General features: G+C 46.5%; 1 protein-coding gene across 1 annotated transcript in view; it reads left to right on the top strand.

Annotated features, from left to right (window-relative positions):
* Positions 1-22,370, top strand: part of LOC121570819 (neuroendocrine convertase 2-like) — a 112,782-nt gene that overhangs the window by 24,892 nt on the left and 65,520 nt on the right. The window contains exon 2 of the mRNA XM_041882208.1: positions 3,026-3,130. Within this exon, the coding sequence (XP_041738142.1) occupies positions 3,026-3,130 (105 nt within the window). The remainder of the gene's footprint in view (positions 1-3,025; positions 3,131-22,370) is intronic.

Here is a 22,370-nt window from a genome sequence, read left to right on the forward strand (position 1 = left end):
TTATGGTATGGGCAGGCATAAGCTAAGGACAATGAACACAATTGCATTTTATCGATGGCAATTTGAATGCACAGAGATACCGTGACGAGATCATGAGGCCCATTGTTGTGCCATTCATCCACCATCATGTTTCAGCATGGTAATGCATGGCCCTATGTCACAAGGATCTGTACACAGTTACTGGAAGCTGAAAATGTCCCAGTTATTCCATGGCCTGCATACTCACAAGACATATCACCCATGGAGTATGTTTGGGATGCTCTGGATCGATATGTACGACAGCGTGTTCCAGTTCCCGCAAATATCCAGCAACTTCGCACAGCCATTGAAGAGTGGGACAACATTCCACAGGCCGCAATCAACAGCCTGATCAACTCTATGAGAAGGATGTGTCACTCTTCATGAGGCTAATGGTGGTCACACCAGATACTGACTGGTTTTCTGATCCACGCCCCTACCTTTAAAAAAAAAGTTATCTGTGACCAACAGATCCATATCTGTATTCCCAGTCATGTGAAATCCATAGATTAGGGCCTAATGAATTTATTTCAATTGACTGATTTCCTTACATGAACTGTAACTTAGTAAAATCTTTGAAATTGTTGCATGTTGCGTTTATATTTTTGTTCAGTATACATTGAACACTGGTCAGTTTAATAATGTTTACATACTGTTTTACCCACTTTATATGTATATACTGTATTCTAGTCATGACTCATTTTATATACAGTGAGGGAAAAAAGTATTTGATCCCCTGCTGATTTTGTACGTTTGCCCACTGACAAAGACATGATCAGTCTATTATTTTAATGGTAGGTTTATTTGAACAGTGAGAGACAGAATAACAACAACAAAAATCCAGAATAACGCATGTCAAAAATTTTATAAATTGATTTGCATTTTAATGAGGGAAATAAGTATTTGACCCCTCTGCAAAACATGACTTAGTACTTGGTGGCAAAACCCTTGTTGGCAATCACAGAGGTCAGACGTTTCTTGTAGTTGGCCACCAGGTTTGCACACATCTCAGGAGGGACTTTGTCCCACTCCTCTTTGCAGATCTTCTCCAAGTCATTAAGGTTTCGAGCCTGACATTTGGCAACTTGAACCTTCAGCTCCCTCCACATATTTTCTATGGGATTAAGGTCTGGAGACTGGCTAGGCCACTCCAGGACCTTAATGTGCTTCTTCTTGAGCCACTCCTTTGTTGCCTTGGCCGTGTGATTTGGGTCATTGTCATGCTGGAATACCCATCCACAACCCATTTTCAATGCCCTGGCTGAGGGAAGGACGTTCTCACCCAAGATTTGACGGTACACGGCCCTCCATCGTCCCTTTGATGGAGGGCCGTTGTCCTGTCCCTTTAGCAGAAAAACACCCCCAAAGCATAATGTTTCCACCTCCATGTTTGACGGTGGGGATGGTGTTCTTGGGGTCATAGGCAGCATTCCTCCTTTGATGCCAAAGAGCTCCATTTTGGTCTCATCTGACCACAACATTTTCACCCAGCTCTCCTCTGAATCATTCAGATGTTCATTGGAAAACTTCAGACGGCCCTGTATATGTGCTTTCTTAAGCAGGGGGACCTTGCGGGTGCTGCAGGATTTCAGTCCTTCACGGCGTAGTGTGTTACCAATTGTTTTCTTGGTGACTATGGTCCCAGCTGCCTTGAGATCATTGACAAGATTCTCCCGTGTAGTTCTGGGCTGATTCCTCACCGTTCTCTTGATCATTGCAACTCCACGAGGTGAGATCTTGCATGGAGCCCCAGGCCGAGGGAGATTGACAGTTCTTTTGTCTTTCTTCCATTTGCGAATAATCAAACCAACTGTTGTCACCTTCTCACCAAGCTGCTTGGCGATGGTCTTGTAGCCCAATCCAGCCTTGTGTAGGTCTACAATCTTGTCCCTGACATCCTTGGAGAGCTTTTTGGTCTTGGCCATAGCAGAGAGTTTGGAATCTGATTGATTGATTGCTTCTGTGGACAGGTGTCTTTTATACAGGTAACAAGCCGAGATTAGGAGCACTCCCTTTAAGAATGTGCTCCTAATCTCAGCTCTTTACCTGTATAAAAGACACCTGGGAGCCAGAAATCTTTCTGATTGAGAGGGGGTCAAATACTTATTTCCCTCATTAAAATGCAAATCAATTTATAACATTTCTGACATGCGTTTTTCTGGATTTTTTTGTTGTTATTCTGTCTCTCACTGTTCAAATAAACCTACCATTAAAATTATAGACTGATCATTTCTTTGTCAGTGGGCAAATGTACAAAATCAGCAGGGGATCAAATACTTTTTTCCCTTACTGTAACTACTGCTGTACACACCTTTTCTATTCATATACTGTCCAGACTGTCTTTACACACCATTATATGCATATATCTTTTTTTTTATTTTGGTTGCTGACATTGCTCGTTCTGTTATTCATTGCTCGTTCTAATACATTAGACTGTGTTTCATTAAAAACAGTGACCTGGCACCCTTTATTACAGCATATGGAGGTCTTTAATCTGACTAGGGAGCCTTAGGCATGGCTCATACCATGCATCTAATTTCTTCCCTCTGTGATTTGTTCTAGTTGATTCCAGCAGTGCACTCCACTGTCTTAAAATAGACCCTGTGTAGTGAGAATGGATTGATTCTGGCCTTGTAGCTTTCTCTTTCTCTTTCCCTCTCTCTCTCTCTCTCTCTCTCTCGCTCTCGCTCTCGCTCTTGCTCTCGCTCTCTCTCGCTCACTCTCGCTCACTCTCTCTCTCTTTCATCTGCTCTCTATTCATTCTGTAACTCACACCGTTACTTTCTATTTATATCTTTCTGTCCATTGCTCACCTGTCTCCTTTTCTCTCCATCACTCTCTCTGCTTCCATCAACCCCTCTTTCTCATTCACCCATTTTACTTTCCATCCCGTCATCTCTTTCCTCTCCCACTCTTTACCTTCCTTCTCCCTCCACCACCTTCTCACTCCATCCATCCCTCTCTCTTTCTCACCTTCTCTCATGGCATTCTTCTTTCTCTTTCTCAGCTTCCCTTTGGAGAGGGTCTTTTTCACTTCTACCCCCAGAACACCCCTCAGAGGAGGAGCAAACGCAGCCTTCGCCACAGACAGCACCTGGAGAAGGACCGCAGGGTAAGTAAAACACACACGCACACACGCATGTTTGCACACACACACACACACACAAACACACAGAGTGGTTCCCATGGAAATGTGCCCAGCTTCGAGGTTCTATCTACAAAAATATGATTCTGAGATAATTGGCTTTAAAGTTCCGAACCCTCATTGGTTTGGATGGTGTAAGTAATTTTTATTTTGTATTCTTTTGAACTTAACAATATTAATTGGGGGTATTTAATGTACTATATAGGTAGAGAACATTGAACAGAACAAGGCTGTGTCAATAACTCAATTTTGACAAAAATGTAGATAGAACTTCATAGTCTCAAGCTCTCATAATGCTGCATTGTTCTGGAATGGTCTGGAACTCACCTTTCTGGTAAAAATAGTTATAAATTGCTGAGGTGTAATCACTTTCGAGGACATAAGCTCAAGTACCTAGTACAAATATTATGAAAATATAAAAAAATAGGGGTTGAAATGATTGAAATGCTTTCTAAATATAGTAAGAATTAAATACTATAAGATTTCACCATTCTTATAACTGTAAAATAAATATGATCATATTTAGTGACTGTACAAATTTTGCCCCATTTCATATACAGTGCCATCAGAAAGTATTCACACCCCTTTACTTTCCCCACATTTTGTTGTGTTACAGCCTGAATGTTAAATGGATTAAATTGACATTTTGTGTCACTGATCTACACACCATACCCCATAATGACAAACGTGGATTTTTTTTGTAGAACATTTTCGAAATTTATGAAAAATGAAAAGTTGAAATGTCTTGAGTCAATAAGTATTCAACCCCTTTGTTATGGCATGACTAAATAAATTCAAGAGTAAATCTGTGCTTAACAAATCACAAAATAAGTTTAATGGACTCATTCTATGTTCAATATTAGTGGCTAACATGATTTTTGAATGACTACCCCCTCTCTGTACCACACACATGCAATTATTTGTAAGGTCCTGTCACGACTTCCGTCGATGCTGCCTCCCCTCCTTGTTCGGGCAGGTTTCAGCGTTCCGCGTCACCGGCTTACTAGCTACTGCCGATCCATTTATCATCACTCCATTTGTCTTGCCTTCAATCACACACACCTGGTCCTTATTCCCTCATTAGTCATGGTATAAGTGTTCCCTCTGCTTCCTTGTCTGTGTGGGTGATCGTTTATTGTGGAGGTTAGTGAAGCTCGGTGGAGCTTGTGTATTGTGTATCGATGGGAGTATTTTCCTGTGTGCCTTGTATTTTCCAGTGTGCCTGTTTGGTGCCCTGGAGTGTGTTTGACACATTTCTGTGTAAACCTGTATTTTGCGGATTAAAGCCTGTTATTCTGTGATTTACCCTCCTGCGCCTGACTCCTTCAACACCACCTCATCACAGAATCACCCAACCGGATATGGAGTCAGCGGGAGAGACACACATGCCTGGAGTCCTGGAACGGGTCCAGGAGCATTCAACTCTGCTAGCCAGCTTGGGTGAAGCGATGGGTCGGGTTCTTCAGGTCGTCCAACGCCTGGAGAGGAGAGAGCCCGATCCGTCGAGACCAGCTGGTCAACCGGATCCCGCAACCTACACCCCATCACCCGGAGGGATCCAGATAACCTGACCAGGGGAGTTCGACGGGACAGCGGCGCTGTGCCAAGGATTCCTTCTCCAACTGGAGCTCTATTTCTCCAGCATCCGGCCGGTTCCATCGGAGCGGGAGAAGGTGTCCGCCCTCGTCTCCTGCCTCTCGGGGAAAGCCCTGGAGTGGGCCAACGCGGTGTGGAACGAAGGAGGAGCCGCGTTGGAGAATTACGGGGAGTTCGCTCGCCTCTTCCGGGCGGTTTTCGATCACCCGCCCGAGGGTCGAGAGGCGTGTGAGCGGCTGGTCCACCTGAGGCAGGAGACGAGGACTGCGCAGGACTTCGCATTGGAGTTTAGAACTCTGGCAGCTGGGTCCGGGTGGAACGAGTGGGCCCTGATCGACCAGTTCCGGTGCAATATGCGAGAGGACGTCCGACGGGAGCTAGCCTGCCGTGACACCATGTTGTCCTTCTTGCAACTGGTGGACATGGCCATTCGTTTGGACAACCTGCCCTCAACCAGAGGACGTCCTGGTGGAGGTCTGCCTGTTTCCATCCTGGCCGACTCGGAACCAGAACCCACGGAGATGGGTGGAACCGCTAGCCGAGAGAGCGGAGGATGACAGTGCCAGTGCCACACTGGTGGCACGAAGGGACATTTCACCACACGTTGTCGTCAACGCTCTTCTGAGTTTGGAGGCGGCAGGCAGGGCACTCTCGCATCACCCCAGGTATCGAACACCCACACTCGTTCAGAGCCCTCTGCTGCGCACTGTAAAATACTTGTCTCCTTTCCTGAGCACATGGTAGTTCCCCAGTGTAAGGCGCTAGTCGATTCAGGTGCAGCTGGGAACTTTATGGACAGGGCATTCGCACACCGTATAGGCATTCCATTGATTCCCCTATCCATTCCACGCCCATCAGAGCACTTGATAGTTGACCATTAGGGTCCGGATTGGTTAAGGAAGTTACTGCACCAGTCACCATGATTACCCAGGAGACTCATTGTGAGCAGGTTACTTTTTCCATTATTGAGTCTCCTGCTTTCCCTGTGGTATTAGGTATCCCTTGGCTAGCACTCCACAGCCCCACCTTCTCATGGCCGCAGAGGGTTCTCACGGGGTGGTCGCGAGAGTGTCAGGGTAGGTGTCTAGGTGTTTCCGTTGGTGCAACCACGGTGGAAAGTCCAGACAGTATCTCCACCGTGCGCATTCCCCCCGAATACCTCGATCTGGCGCAAGTGTTCTCTAAAAGGCAGGCGACTAAATTACCACCTCATCGGGCGGGGGATTGCGCGATAAACCTCCAGGTAGACGCTGTACCTCCCAGGAGTCATATATATACCCCCTGTCACAGGCTGAAACGGTGGCTATGGAAACATATGTCACCGAGTCGCTGCGCCAGGGGTATATACGTCCCTCCACTTCACCCGCCTCCTCGAGTTTCTTCTTTGTGAATAAGAAGGACGGAGGCCTGCGCCCGTGCATTGATTATTGACCACTGAACAGGGAGATGATAGATTTAGTTATCCTCTCCCCCTCATTCCTTCGGTGATTGAATCAATGCATGGGGCGCGCTTCTTCACCAAATTAGATCTCAGGAGTGCGTACAACCTGGTGCGAATCCGAGAGGGAGATGAGTGGAAGACAGCATTCAGCACAACCACGGGACATTATGAATTCCTGTTGATGCCCTATGGTTTGATGAATGCTCCCTCAGTTTTGCAGTCCTTTGTGAACGAGGTGTTTCGGGACATGCTTGGTCGCGGTGTAGTGGTCTACATCGATGACATCCTGGTGTATTCCGCTACACGCGCCGAGCATGTGTCCCTGGTTCGCAAGGTGCTGGCCCGACTGTTGGAAAATTATCTTTATGCTAAGGCAGAGAAGTGTATGTTTTTCCAGCAGTCCGTCTCCTTCCTTGCATACCGCATTTCCACCTCAGGTGTGGAGATGGAGGGACATCGCATTTCAGCCGTGCGTAATTGGCCGACTCCAACCACGGTTAAGGAGGTGCAGCACTTCCTTGGCTTTGCCAACTACTATCGGAGGTTTATCCGGGGCTTTGGCAAGGTCGCAGCTCCCATTACCTCCGTGTTGAAGGGTGGGCCGTCCCGGCACCGCTGGTCTGCTGAGGCTGACCTGGCCTTCAGCAAACTGCGGGGTCTGTTCACCTCAGCCCCAGTACTGGCCCAGCTCGATTCATCACTACTGTTCATAGTGGAGGTGGATGCGTCCGAGGTTGGGATAGGAGCTGTCCTGTCTCAACGCTTGGCTTGGGTACACCACCCAAGCTCCGCCCCTGTGCGTTCTTCTCGATGAAGCTCAGCCCGGCAGAGCAGAACTACGTCGTTGGTGATCGGGAGCTGTTGGCTGTTGTCCGAGCCTTGACTGTGTGGAGGCATTGGCTCGAGGGGGCAAAACACCCTTTCCTCATCTGGACGGACCACCGTAACCTGGAGTACATCCGGGCAGCGAGGAGGCTGAATCCTCGCCAGGCCAGGTGGGCCCTATTCTTCACCCGGTTTGATTTCACTCTATCATACATCCCGGGTACGAAGAACGTGAAGGCAGACGCGCTGTCCAAGCTGTATGACACAGAGGAGAGGCCCAGCAACAACACTCCCATACTGCTGGCCTCCTGCATTGTGGTGCCGGTAGTATGGGAGATGGACGCGGATATAGATCAGGCATTACGCACGGATCCCTCTCCACCTCAGTGTCCAGATGGGGTACAGTATGTGTCTGCACTTATCCGTGATCGTCTGATCTACTGGACACACACGTCACCCTCCTCTGGTCGGAAAATACTGGTGGCCGACCTTGGCTAAGGACGTGAGGGTGTATGTCTCGTCATGCTCAGTGTGCGCCCAGAGTAAGGCACCTAGGCACCTCCCAGCTGGTAAGTTACAACATTTACCAGTTCCACAACGACCATAGTCTCATCTAAGTGTTGATTTTCTAACTGATCTTCCCCTCTCCCAAGGTAACACCACCATCCTGGTCATTGTGGACCACTTTTCTAAAGCCTGCCGCCTCCTTCCTCTGCCCGGTCTCCTCACGGCTCTACAAACTGCGGAGGCCCTGTTTACACACATCTTCCGGCACTACGGGGTACCAGAGTATATAGTGTCTGACCGAGGTCCCCAGTTCACGTCCAAGGTCTGGAAGGCATTCATGGAACGTCTGGCGGTCTCAGTCAGCCTGACCTCTGGGTTCCACCCCGAGAGTAATGGGCAGGTGGAACAGGTAAATGAGGACGTGGGTAGGTTTATGCAGTCCTACTGCCAGGACCGGCCGGGGGAGTGGTCGGTGTTCTTGCCATAGGCAGAATATGCCCAGAACTCTCTCCGCCACTCCTCCACTAACCTAACGCCTTTCCAGTGTATTCTAGGCACCGTGGCACCAGAGCCAGACCGAGGCTCCTGCAGTGGATGACTGGTTTCGGCGCGCGGAGAAGACGTGGGATGCTTCCCACGTTCACCTCCAACGCGCCGTGCGTCGTCAGAAGGCCAACCGGGGGATCGGGTCTGGCTCTCAACACGGAATCTGCCCCTCCGCCTGCCCTGCCGGAAGCTGAGCCCGCGGTTTGTGGGGCCATTCAAAGTCCTGAGGAGAGTCAACAAGGTTATTACTTCCCCCTGATTACCGTATTAACCCCTCGTTTCATGTGTCTCTCCTCAGGCCGGTGGTAGCTGGTCCGCTCCAGGAGTCTGAGGTGCGGGAGGTTCCTCCACCTCCTCTGGACATCGAGGGGGCCCCGGCGTACTCTGTCCGTTCCATCCTGGATTCGAGGCTTCAGGTGGGGGGCCTTCAGTACCTCGTGGAGTGGGAGGGGTACGGTCTGGAGGAACGGTGCTGGGTCCCTGTGAGGAATATCCTCGATCCCTCCATGTTACGGGATTTCCACCGTTGCCATCTGGCTCGCCCTGCTCCGCGTCCTCCTGGTCGTCCCCGAGGTCGGGGTTGGCGTGCAGCTGGAGCCGCGCGTCAAGGGAGGGGTACTGTCACGACTTCCGCCGAGGCTGCCTCCCCTCCTTGTTCGGGCAGGTTTTGGCGTTCGCCGTCACCGGCTTACTAGCTGCTGCCGATCCATTTATCATCACTCCATTTGTCTTGTCTTCAATCACACCTACCTGGTCCTTATCCCCTCATTAGTCATGGTATAAGTGTTCCCTCTGCTTCCTTGTCTATGTGGGTGATTGTTTATTGTGGAGGTTAGTGGAGCTTGTGTATTGTGTATCGACGGGAGTATTTTCCTGTGTGCCTTGTATTTTCCAGTGCGCCTGTTTGGTGCCCTGGAGTGTGTTTGACGCATTTCTGTGTAAACCTGTATTTTGCGGATTAAAGCCTGTTATTCTGTGATTTACCCTCCTGCGCCTGACTCCTTCAACACCAACTCATCACAGGTTCCTCAATCGAGTAGTGTATTTCAAGTACAGATTCAAGCACAAAGACGAGGGAGGTTTTTCAATGGCTCGCAAAGAAAGGCACCTATTGGTAGACAAAAAAGAGATGCTGAATATCCCTGTGAACATGGTGAAGTTATTTATTAGGCTTTGGATGGTGTATCTGTAGTGGATTCTTTGCACAGTGCTGATATTCTTTTATTCTTAAAAAAACCTTAAACTTTAGAAAATGACACAGACAACAACTTCTGAGTATATATAAAATATCTTTAGTTATGCAATTGCAGGCAGAAGTTAATACAGAGTCACACAGGATTTGGATGGCTCCTCATAAATTCTACAAAATGTCTTAAAACAATCTCTTCTTTTTATAGAAGTACGCCAGGTGATCGTTTAGTCACGGTAACTAGGCTTCTCCAAGCTCTGATGCTGCTGTTGGTCATTAGTAGCCTACCAAACTTGCTAACTGCCTGGTACTCCGCACTCTATTGTCCCTCTAATCACTCTGACATCAATGCAAATGTAATCGAAAATCGAATCAAACACTTCATGAGAGCCCATGAGCTCATGTTGCGCAACATTTCTATAGGCTATGCAGTTGCGTGACAAAACAGAGTGATAGCCTCTTTTAAAAAGAGGAGGATCCTTTCAGCTTTATATAGGCTGGGCCTACTATATTTATTTCTCAACTTTCCTAATATTAAGCACATTGCTTCTCTTTACAACAGGAGTATAGCCTACCTGGCTAGCATGAACATGATCCACGTGAAAAGCATCCTCCATTCGCTATTTAAGTGCATAGATTACATGTATTTTTTTCCCGCTGCCCCTGTTTCGAGACAGGTGCATGATAATGGTCCATTCTAAATCAAAACAAATTTCCCACATATATTATTTAGTATATGTAAAGACAAGATTAAATGAAGAATAGTGTGATTGGTGTGCAAAGCTCTAAGAGATTTACCCCAAAAGACTGTAATCACTGCCAAAGATGTTTCTAACATGCATTATCTCAGGGGGGTGAATGCTTATCTAATCAAGATATATTAGGGTTATATTTCTCATTTAAAAAAATTGACATTACAGAGTATTTTGTGTAGATCATTGACCAAAAATGACAATTAAATCAATTTTAATCCCACTTTGTAACACAACTAAATGTGGAGGGGTCAAGGGGTGAATACTTTCCGAAGGCACTGTAACTGAGGACAACATTATCTGCCAAGCGTCCTCAGAGCGATGCAAAGACAGACACCATTTGAATGTCTGCAGAGTCGTTACAACTTCAGCTTCACACACAAAGTGATTACGTCCCTCTGTGACCAAGAGAAAGTGGTTGTGTTTCAATTCTATGAAATTATTTAGTATTTTTTCATGTTGAGAGCTCTAAATCCAGCGGAGAATATCACAGCAAGATGAGACTATGATTACTAGACTGCCCCCTTTCTTCACATGCTATCTCCCAGGCTGGGCTCCGTTGATCCGAGGGAGAGCAAATCGATTATTTGTATGGATAGGCCAGAAAATGTGATACGTCACTCCCTATGTAAATGTGGGGTGTGAAACCTGACACTTCAAGTCAGCTAAGTTGACAGAGTGATAGCGGAGAGCAGACAGATAAGGCACTGTACCCTTCAACATTCACAGCGCGCTTTGTACACCAAAATGTCAGTCGGAACTTGTCCAGAACCGCTAAAAGTCCCCTAAATAGGGGACTTAACATCAAAGAGGTTTTACATTAAATATTTCACTATCTAGCAAAGTTTATTCACATAAATATACTGTAAAGGTGAAAAAGGCATCGACAGCCCCTGGTTACTGGCTTGAAAATAATGCCTACAGCAAATAGGCACCAAAAGTAGGTTACACCAAGCACATAGAAATGGCCTCAAAACTGCTGCAGATTTTATTCAGTGATTGAAAAGAAGAGCATAATAGCATGCAATTTCTGTGTTTAAGGGCGAAAGCAATTTTGTCGAAGATGACCCATAATCTAACTGTGCAATAGGCAGGCCTAACCACAATCATTATGATATACAGTGGGGAAAAAATGTATTTAGTCAGCCACCAATTGTGCAAGTTCTCCCACTTAAAAAGATGAGAGAGGCCTGTAATTTTCATCATAGGTACACGTCAACTATGACAGACAAAATGAGAAAGAAAAATCCAGAAAATCACATTGTAGGATTTTTTATGAATTTTTTTGCAAATTATGGTGGAAAATAAGTATTTGGTCAATAACAAAAGTTTCTCAATACTTTGTTATATACCCTTTGTTGGCAATGACACAGGTCAAACGTTTTCTGTAAGGTTTTCACACACTGTTGCTGGTATTTTGGCCCATTCCTCCATGCAGATCTCCTCTAGAGCAGTGATGTTTTGGGGCTGTCGCTGGGAAACACGGACTTTCATCTCCCTCCAAAGATTTTCTATGGGGTTGAGATCTAGAGACTGGCTAGGCCACTCCAGGACCTTGAAATGCTTCTTACGAAGCCACTCCTTCGTTGCCCGGGCGGTGTGTTTGGGATCATTGTCATGCTGAAATACCCAGCCACGTTTCATCTTCAATGCCCTTGCTGATGGAAGGAGGTTTTCACTCAAAATCTCACGATACATGGCCCCATTCATTCTTTCCTTTACACGGATCAGTCGTCCTGGTCCCTTTGCAGAAAAAACAGCCCCAAAGCATGATGTTTCCACCCCCATGCTTCACAGTAGGTATGGTGTTCTTTGGATGCAACTCAGCATTCTTTGTCCTCCAAACACGACGAGTTGAGTTTTTACCAAAAAGTTATATTTTGGTTTCATCTGACCATATGACATTCTCCCAATCCTCTTCTGGATCATCCAAATGCACTCTAGCAAACTTCAGACGGTCCTGGACATGTACTGGCTTAAGCAGGGGGACACGTCTGGCACTGCAGGATTTGAGTCCCTGGCGGCGTAGTGTGTTACTGATGGTAGGCTTTGTTACTTTGGTCCCAGCTCTCTGCAGGTCATTCACTAGGTCCCCCCGTGTGGTTCTGGGATTTTTGCTCACCGTTCTTGTGATCATTTTGACCCCACGGGGTGAGATCTTGCGTGGAGCCCCAGATCGAGGGAGATTATCAGTGGTCTTGTATGTCTTCCATTTCCTAATAATTGCTCCCACAGTTGATTTCTTTAAACCAAGCTGCTTACCTATTGCATATTCAGTCTTCCCAGCCTGGTGCAGGTCTACAATTTTGTTTCTGGTGTCCTTTGACAGCTCTTTGGTCTTGGCCATAGTGGAGTTTGGAGTGTGACTGTTTGAGATTGTGGACAGGTGTCTTTTATACTGATAACAAGTTCAAACAGGTGCCATTAATACAGGTAACGAGTGGAGGACAGAGGAGCCTCTTAAAGAAGAAGTTACAGGTGTGTGAGAGCCAGAAATCTTGCTTGTTTGTAGGTGACCAAATACTTATTTTCCACCATAATTTGCAAATAAATTCATTAAAAATCCTACAATGTGATTTTCTCAACCCCATAGAAAATCTTTGGAGGGAGTTGAAAGTCTGTGTTGCCCAGCGACAGCCCCAAAACATCACTGCTCTAGAGGAGATCTGCATGGAGGAATGGGCCAAAATACCAGCAACAGTGTGTGAAAACCTTACAGAAAACGTTTGACCTGTGTCATTGCCAACAAAGGGTATATAACAAAGTATTGAGAAACTTTTGTTATTTACCAAATACTTATTTTCCACCATAATTTGCAAATAAATTCATAAAAAATCCTACAATGTGATTTTCTGGATTTTTCTTTCTCAATTTGTCTGTCATAGTTGACGTGTACCTATGATGAAAATTACAGGCCTCTCTCATCTTTTTAAGTGGGAGAACTTGCACAATTGGTGTTCTAAACAGCGCCGGTGAAGATGGCTGCCGTTTTACAGCCCTCTAACCAATTGTACTATTATGTGTGTTTTTCCGCGTTATTTGTAATTTATTTTGTACATAATGTTTCTGCCATCGTCTCTTATAACCAAAAAGAGCTTCTGGATATCAGGACAGCGACTACTCACCTCGTATTGGACAAAGATTTTTTCTTCAACGAGGCGGCCGCGAAGGATATCATACAGACACCCGACAAGGCCCAAATCCCCGTCATTCGCGTGAGGAAGAGACGGAGATATCGTGGACGAGATCGGGTGCCTTGTAAGGATCTGACGGCGAGCGAGTAAACTGCCTCTTCCATCAATCCTATTAGCCAACGTTCAATCATTTGAAAATAAATTGGATGACCTAAGATTACGGTTATCCTACCAACGGGACATTAAAAACTGTAATATCTTATGTTTCACAGAGTCGTGGCTGAACGACGACATGGATATCATACAGCTAGCGGGCTATACGCTACATCGGCAGGATAGAACGGCTGACTCCGGTAAGACAAGGGGTGGCGGTCTGTGTATATTTGTAAACAACAGCTGGTGCACAAAATCAAATACTAAGGAAGTCTCAAGGTTTTGCTCGCCTGAGGTAGAGTATCTTATGATAAGCTGTAGACCACACTATTTACCAAGAGAATTTTCATCTATATTTTTCATAGCTGTCTATTTACCACCACAAACCAATGCTGGCATTAAGATTGCACTGAATGAGTTGTACAAGGCCATAAATCAACAGGAAAACGCTCATCCAGATGCAGCGCTCCTAGTGGCCGGTGACTTTAATGCAGGGAAACTTAAATCCGTTCTACCTAATTTCTACCAGCATGTTAAATGTGCAACCAGAGGAAAAAAAACTCTAGACCACCTTTACTCCACACACAGAGACGCATACAAAGCTCTCCCTCGCCCTCCATTTGGCAAATCTGACCATAACTCTATCCTCCTGATTCCTGCTTATAAGCAAAAACTAAAGCAGGAAGCACCAGTGACTTCGGTTAATAAAAAAGTGGTCAGATGACGCAGATGCTAAGCTACAGGACTGTTTTGCTAGCACAGACTGGAACATGTTCCGGGATTCTTCAGACAGCATTGAGGAGTACACCACATCAGTCACTGGCTTCATCAATAAGTGCATCGATGATGTCGTCCCCACAGTGACCGTACGTACATACCCCAACCAGAAGCCATGGATTACAGGAAACATCTGCACTGAGCTAAAGGGTAGAGCTGCCGCTTTCAAGGAACGGGACTCTAACCCGGACGCTTATAAGAAATCCCGCTATGACCTCCGACGAACCATCAAACAGGCAAAGAGTCAATACAGGACTAAGATTGAATCGTACTACACTGGCTCTGACGCTCGGGAAGCACAGCCGCGAGCTGCCCAGTGACACAAGCCTACCAGACAAGCTAAACCACTTCTATACTCGCTTCGAGGCAAGCAACACTGAAGCATGCATGAGAGCACCAGCTGTTCCGGATGACTATGTGATCACGCTCTCCGTAGCCGATGTGAGTAAGACTTTTAAGCAGGTCAACATTCACAAGGCCGCAGGGCCAGACGGATTACCAGGACGTGTACTCCGAGCATGTGCTGACCAACTGGCAAGTTTCTTCACTGACATTTTCAACATGTCCCTGACTGAGTCTGTAATACCAACATGTTTCAAGCAGACCACCATAGTCCCCGTGCCCAAGGACTCTAAGATAACCTGCCTAAATGACTACCGACCCGTAGCACTGACGTCTGTAGCCATGAAGTGCTTTGAAAGGCTGGTCGGGGGCCCCTCAGGGGTGCGTGCTCAGTCCCCTCCTGTACTCTCTGTTCACCCATGACTGCATGGCCAGGCACGACTCCAACACCATCATTAAGTTTGCCGACGACACAACAGTGGTAGGCCTGATCACAGACAACGATGAGATAGCCTATAGGGAGGAGGTCAGAGATCTGGCCGTGTGGTGCCAGGACAACAACCTCTCCCTCAACGTGACCAAGACAAAGGAGATGATTGTGGACTACAGGAAAAAAAAGAGGACTGAACACGCCCCCATTCTCATCGAAGGGTCTGTAGTGGAACAGGTTGAGAGCTTCAAGTTCCTTGGTGTCCACATCACCAACGAACTATCATGGTCCAAACACACCAAGACAGTCGTGAAGAGGGCACGACAAAGCCTATTCCCCCTCAGGAGACTGAAAAGATTTGGCATGGGTCCTCAGATCCTCAAAAAATTATACAGCTGCACCATCGAGAGTGTCACGAGTTGCTAAGCCAGAACCCAGAAGCAGACCAGGACAAGGTAAGTTGAAACGAAGGTGAGTGTTTATTTACAAGTTCAATAGTGATGCTGAATAATCCAGGGAACAGAGCGGGCGGCGTTGATTAGTTGTTGGGGGTGCAGTGGTTGATCCCATCCTGGGTCGGCAGCCGCCGACCACCAGGCAGAGGTTGGATGAAGGTTCCGGACGGGTGACTGCAGATGGAACAAAACGGGGGTGAGTAAGCAACAAACCAACAAGGTGCAAAAACAACAAAACTAACGCTAGGCTCTAAGACTGATACTCTGGTAAACCTACTGTTCATGGCTAACGATCCGGCAGGAACTGGATGTTAGGCCAGAGCCTAAGAAGGGTGATGATCAGGACCAGGTGTGCAGATTGCTGATGGGATACAGGTGCGGAAATCAAGAGAGCTCCCCGGAGCGTTCCCGAACCCTCGGGAAACTGGAGATCACGAACAGAAAAACTAGTCACCAGACAGGACCCGACTCAGACTGCCGGGATCGTTACAGAGAGCATCCTGACTGGTTGCATCACCGCCTGGTATGGCAACTGCTTGGCCTCCGACCGCAAGGCACTACAGAGGGTAGTGCGTACGGCCCAGTACATCACTGGGGCCAAGCTTCCTGCCATCCAGGACCTCTATACCAGGCGGTGTCAGAGGAAGGCCCTCAAAATTGTCAAAGACTCCAGCCACCCTAGTCATAGACTGTTCTCTCTGCTACCGCACGGCAAGCGGTACCGGAGTGCCAAGTCTAGGTCCAAAATGACTTCTCAACAGCTTCTACCCCCAAGCCATAAGACTCCTGAACAGCTAATCATGGCTACCCAGACTATTTGCACTGCCCCCCCACCCCATCCTTTTTACGCTGCTGCTACTCTGTTAATTATTTATGCATAGTCACTTTAACTCTACCCACATGTACATATTACCTCAACTACCTCAACTAGCCGGTGCCCCCGCACATTGACTCTGCAACGGTACCCCCCTGTATATATAGCCTCCCTACTGTTACTTTATTTTACTTCTGCTCTTTTTTTTCTCAACACTTTTTTTGTTGTTGTTTTATTTTTACTTTATTTTTTTTTAAAATAAATGCACTGTTGGTTAAGGGCTGTAAGTAAGCATTTCACTGTAATGTCTGCACCTGTTGATTTCGGCGCATGTGACCAATACAATTTGATTTGATTTGATTTGATTTGACTAAATACTTTCTTTCCCCACTGTATTATACACCGAGCAAGGCTATACAGCAAGGGTGTTCAACATTTTTGAGCTTGGTGGGCCAAAATATAATCAAAGTGGTGGGCCACGAGCCGAACAAATAGACGTAATTCATATAATATTTTTTTTTAAATAGCTTTTTAGGGTATTGAAATAATAGCTTTTTGGAAAGTAATCATAAAATGTCACCTCAAACATTAATCAAATCGTAGCCATATACCTTGACACCTAACAACAGATTCTGATTACCAATATTAAAGATGTATTAAAAGTTTTACCATTGATGCATAGAAACTGCAACCAAGTTTCTATTGTCATAACCTTAAGCAAAAATGTAAAATCATCTGAAACCATGTGGTTTTGGAACACTTCACGTGATGATATTTCACATGAAGTTTCACATGTGAATTTTCACATTATCACATAATCTTTCACATGTGAAATCATGTGGTTTTGGAACACTTCACGTGATGATATTTCACATGAATTTTCACGTGGGATTTCACAAGTGATGCCATGCAAACAGAAATTAGTTGTTAGCATGTCCCCGGAACGTCACACAATCACAGTGTTTTCAACTTTCATATTTGACAAGCATGATTAAATTGTGTATGATTATTTATACAGTAGTTATTATTCAACATGTCCTCACCTGGGATTTCAACTCACAACCTCTTGGTTCATGACATTCCGATCTTCCTGCTACGCCAGCATGTCTGTGTCAATAACTGATTTCACCTGTATTCCTACACTTTGGACTTCAAAGTAACTCTCATCTTTGTTAAAAATACACTCAAGTAAAACTATTATATTTATCATAGTGATTCAGGAGTATAATATTCCCCACCAACATTAGACAACTCTACAGAAAACCCTCAAATTGCTGAAATAAGTAAATTAAATAAATGATGAGAGAATAGTCAGATTAACTGATAACTAAAATACATTTACATTTACATTTACGTCATTTAGCAGACACTCTTATCCAGAGCGACTTACAAATTGGTGCATTCACCTCATAGCCAGTGGGATAACCACTTTACAATATGTTTTTTCTTTCTTTGGGGTGGGGTAAGGGGGGGTAGAAGGATTACTTTATCCTATCCCAGGTATTCCTTGAAGAGGTGGGGTTTCAAGTGTCTCCGGGAGGTGGTGAGTGACACCGCTGTCCTGGCGTCGTGAGGGAGCTTGTTCCACCATTGGGGTGCCAGAGCAGCGAACTGTTTTGACTGGGCTGAGCGGGAACTGTGCTTCCGCAGAGGTAGTGGGGCCAGCAGGCCAGAGGTGGATGAACGCAATGCCCTCGTTTGGGTGTAGGGACTGATAAGAGCCTGAAGGTACAGAGGTGCCATTCCCTCACAGCTCCGTAGGCAAGCACCATGGTCTTGTAGCAGATGCGAGCTTCAACTGGAAGCCAGTGGAGTGTCTGGAGGAGCGGGGTGATGTGAGAGAACTTGGGAAGGTTGAACACCAGACGGGCTACTGCATTCTGGATGAGTTGTAGGGGTTTAAAGACACAGGCAGGGAGCCCAGCCAACAACGAGTTGCAGTAATCCAGACGGGAGATGACAAGTGCCTGGATTAGGACCTGTGCCGCTTCCTGTGTAAGGCAGGGTCGTACTCTCCGAATGTTGTAGAGCATGAACCTACAGGATCGGGTCACCGCCTTGATGTTAGCGGAGAACGACAGGGTGTTATCCAGGGTCACACCAAGGCTCTTCGCACTCTGGGAGGAGGACACAACGGAGTTGTCAACCGTGATGGCAAGATCATGGAACGGGCAGTCCTTCCCCGGGAGGAAGAGCAGCTCCGTCTTGCCGAGGTTCAGCTTGAGGTGATGATCCGTCATCCACACTGATATGTCTGCCAGACATGCAGAGATGCGATTTGCCACCTGGTTATCAGAAGGGGGAAAGGAGAAGATTAGTTGTGTGTCGTCTGCGTAGCAATGATAGGAGAGGCCATGTGAGGATATGACAGAGCCAAGTGACTTGGTGTATAGAGAGAATAGGAGAGGGCCTAGAACTGAGCCCTGGGGGACACCAGTGGTGAGAGCACGTGGTGCGGAGACAGATTCTCGCCACGCCACTTGGTAGGAGCGACCGGTCAGGTAGGACGCAATCCAAGAGTGAGCCGCGCCGGAGATGCCCAACTCGGAGAGGGTGGAGAGGAGGATCTGATGGTTCATAGTATCAAAGGCAGCAGACAGGTCTAGAAGGACAAGTGCAGAGGTGAGAGAGTTAGCTTTAGCAGTGCGGAGAGCCTCCGTGACACAGAGAAGAGCAGTCTCAGTTGAATGCCCAGTCTTGAAACCTGACTGGTTTGGATCAAGAAGGTCATTCTGAGAGAGATAGCAAGAGAGTTGGCTAGAGACGGCATGCTCAAGAGTTTTGGAGAGAAAAGAAAGAAGGGATACTGGTCTGTAGTTGTTGACATCAGAGGGATCGAGTGTTGTTTTTTTGAGAAGGGGTGCAACTCTCGCTCTCTTGAAGACGGAAGGGACATAGCCAGCGGTCAAGGATGAGTTGATGAGCGAGGTGAGGTAAGGGAGAAGGTCACCGGAGATGGTCTGGAGAAGAGAGGAGGGGATAGGGTCAAGCGGGCAGGTTGTTGGGCGGCCGGCCGTCACAAGTCGCAAGATTTCATCTGGAGAGAGAGGGGAGAAAGAAGTCAAAGCATAGGGTAGGGCAGTGTGAGCAGGACCAGCAGTGTCATTTGACTTAACAAACGAGGATCGGATGTTGTCAACCTTCTTTTCAAAATGGTTGACGAAGTCATCCACAGAGAGGGAGGAGGGGGGGGGGGGATTCAGCAGTGAGGAGAAGGTGGCAAAGAGCTTCCTAGGGTTAGAGGCAGATGCTTGGAATTTAGAGTGGTAGAAATTGGCTTTAGCAGCAGAAACAGATGAAGAAAATGTAGAGAGGAGGGAGTGAAAAGATGCCAGGTCCGCAGGGAGTCTAGTTTTCCTCCATTTCCGCTCGCCTGCCCGGAGTCCTGTTCTGTGAGCTCGCAATGAGTCATCAAGCCACGGAGCAGGAGGGGAGGACCGAGCCAGCCCGGGAGGATAGGGGACATAGAGAGTCAAAGGATGCAGAAAGGGAGGAGATGAGGGTTGAGGAGGCAGAATAAGGAGATTGGAGGGAGAAGGATTGAGCAGAGGGAAGAGATGATACGTTGGAAGAGGAGAGAGAAGCGGGAGAGAGAGAGCGAAGGTTGCGACGGCGCATTACCATCTGAGTAGGGGCAGAGTGAGAAATGTTGGAGGAGAGCGAGAGAGAAAAGGATACAAAGTAGTGGTCGGAGACTTGGAGGGGAGTTGCAGTGAGATTAGTAGAAGAACAGCATCTAGTAAAGATGAGTTCAAGCGTATTGCCTGCCTTGTTAGTAGGGGGGGACGGTGAGAGGGTGAGGTCAAAAGAGGAGGGAGTGGAAAGAAGGAGGCAGAGAGAAATGAGTCAAAGGCAGACGTAGGGAGGTTGAAGTCACCCAGATCTGTGAGGGGTGAGCCATCCTCAGGAAAGGAACTTATCAAGGCGTCAAGCTCATTGATGAACTCTCCAAGGGAACCTGGAGGGCGATAAATGACAAGGATGTTAAGCTTGAATGGGCTAGTGACTGTGACAGCATGGAATTCAAATGAGGAGATAGACAGATGGGTCAGGGGAAAAAGAGAGAATGTCCACTTGGGAGAGATGAGGATTCCTGTGCCACCACCCCGCTGACCAGATGCTCTTGGGGTATGCGAGAACACATGGTCAGACGAGGAGAGAGCAGTAGGAGTAGCAGTGTTTTCAGTGGTAATCCATGTTTCCTTCAGCGCCAAGAAGTCGAGGGACTGGAGGGTAGCATATGCTGAGATGAACTCTGCCTTGTTGGCCACAGAACGGCAGTTCCAGAGGCTGCTGGAGACCTGGAACTCCACGTGGGTCGTGCGTGCAGGGACCACCAGGTTAGAGAGGCAGCAGCCACGCGGTGTGAGGCGTTTGTATAGCCTGTGCGGAGAGGAGAGAACAGGGATAGACAGAGGCATAGTTGACAGGCTACAGAAAATGGCTACAATAATGCAAAGGAGATCGGAATGAAATGAACTAAACATCTGGGAAAGCGAGAGAGCGGGGCCTCCCTCACTTACGTTTCACTGAAACACCCAAATATAACTCTCCCAACTTTCACCTCAGAAACTATAATTGTTGTAAACTACAGCGGTTCAATGTTTTCTAGGAATAGACTCTAACTTAGTTTATTCAGCTAGCTAATTTGGTACAGTATTCTTCCGTGAAAACCGTCCAGGGCACCTAGTCATATGACGCCACAGCCAGCTATCATGCCGGCCTCCAACAACACGGTTTAGCACCAATACTCGGCCACAACAAACCACCAGTGTGTCAACACGCCAAGCAGATCATTCGTGTCCGTGTCTAATGTTGTGGGTTAGTCCCGACAGCTTGAGCGAGTCCGTCGTCAACTTATTCAGTCAGTTAGTTAGCTAGAATAGTTAGCATACTAGCTAGCCATTGCTTTCTGCCAACGAATAAACCCGTCCTCCCACAGCACGAACACACAGAGAGAGCCAAGCTAACATTAACTAGTCACCCATGTCCCGAATTCCCTTGAACGACTCTGGCTACCAGTATGTAAAAACAAAACACAAATGTAGGTTATAACTTACCCCTAGCAGCTACTGTTAGCTAGCCAAGTGCAAAGCTAGCCACTGAATCAATTCGGCCAGTTCGCGTCTGTTAGCTAGGTCGTTCCAGCTATTGTTTAGTAGCTATCCAGGTAGCAACAAGCTAGCTACATTTCGAGCACAGTAGCTACTTACTACCTAACGTTAACGCTTCAGACAATGAGGTTAGAAAAACAGCTGAATGGTAGGCATTATTGTATGTAATTATTGTAGGCAGCTAGCTGGCGTAATTACAGGTACTCTCAGGCGTGAAACAACTATCCACAGTTGCTAATAGTTACCAGTAGCTACCCGCTAGCTAGTCCAGGTAGTGGGTTAGCTAGCTTCGTGCTTCACCGGGCTCAGCCGAATACAACACTTACCTACAATAATTACATACAACAACCCACGATAACTACCTACAATACCTAACTACAATCTAAATACATAGTTTAAGCTTTACTCGACAAAGCTTAAACTATGTATATAAGCCATATAAGCCAAGCTTACCTCCCGCCAGAGAGAGACACAACCTCACCCGACGACGTAAACACACGTAAATAGCAGTGCAGATGGCACTCTTTTGCTAAGTGCAGCGATGTATTATAAGTAATGAATCTGTAGGGGACTTCTGCTAACGCTACAGACTTTGTGGCGCAGCAGAAAGTTCAGTGTCCCCAAATCCACAGATTATGAGTTCACATCCTAGGTGGTGTCATATTGGAAAGTCAGCACTAAGTGATCATGTTAAATGTAATGATATTGATTAAAGATGTTTATATTATTTTGGCTGAACAGCGTACCACTGACCCTAAAACCCCCATACCATTTAAATATTTCCCTTACAAAAAAAGAATGTAAAATGTGCCTTATTAACAAATAGCTGTTTTCACATGTTGAGCTGAAATGTTCACGTGAAAACAAAAGAGACATGAGAGGTCAGTTGTTCACATGTGAAACCATATGTTCACATGTATTACATTTAGAGTTCATACAGTATTTTAAGACCACCTTTTCACATGTGAGGAGAATAACATGGATACACCTCACATGTGAATTACAAAAACTTTCAAAAGTGAAAACCTAATTCTCACATGTGGAACGTTCAAATGTTTTCACGTGTATTTTCATGTTTATTACATGTTGCTTTTACATGTTGTCACATGTTATCACATTAACTTCACATAAG

Source organism: Coregonus clupeaformis, chromosome 1 (assembly GCF_020615455.1).
Source record: "Coregonus clupeaformis isolate EN_2021a chromosome 1, ASM2061545v1, whole genome shotgun sequence".
NCBI classification, from domain to species: Eukaryota; Metazoa; Chordata; class Actinopteri; order Salmoniformes; family Salmonidae; genus Coregonus; species Coregonus clupeaformis.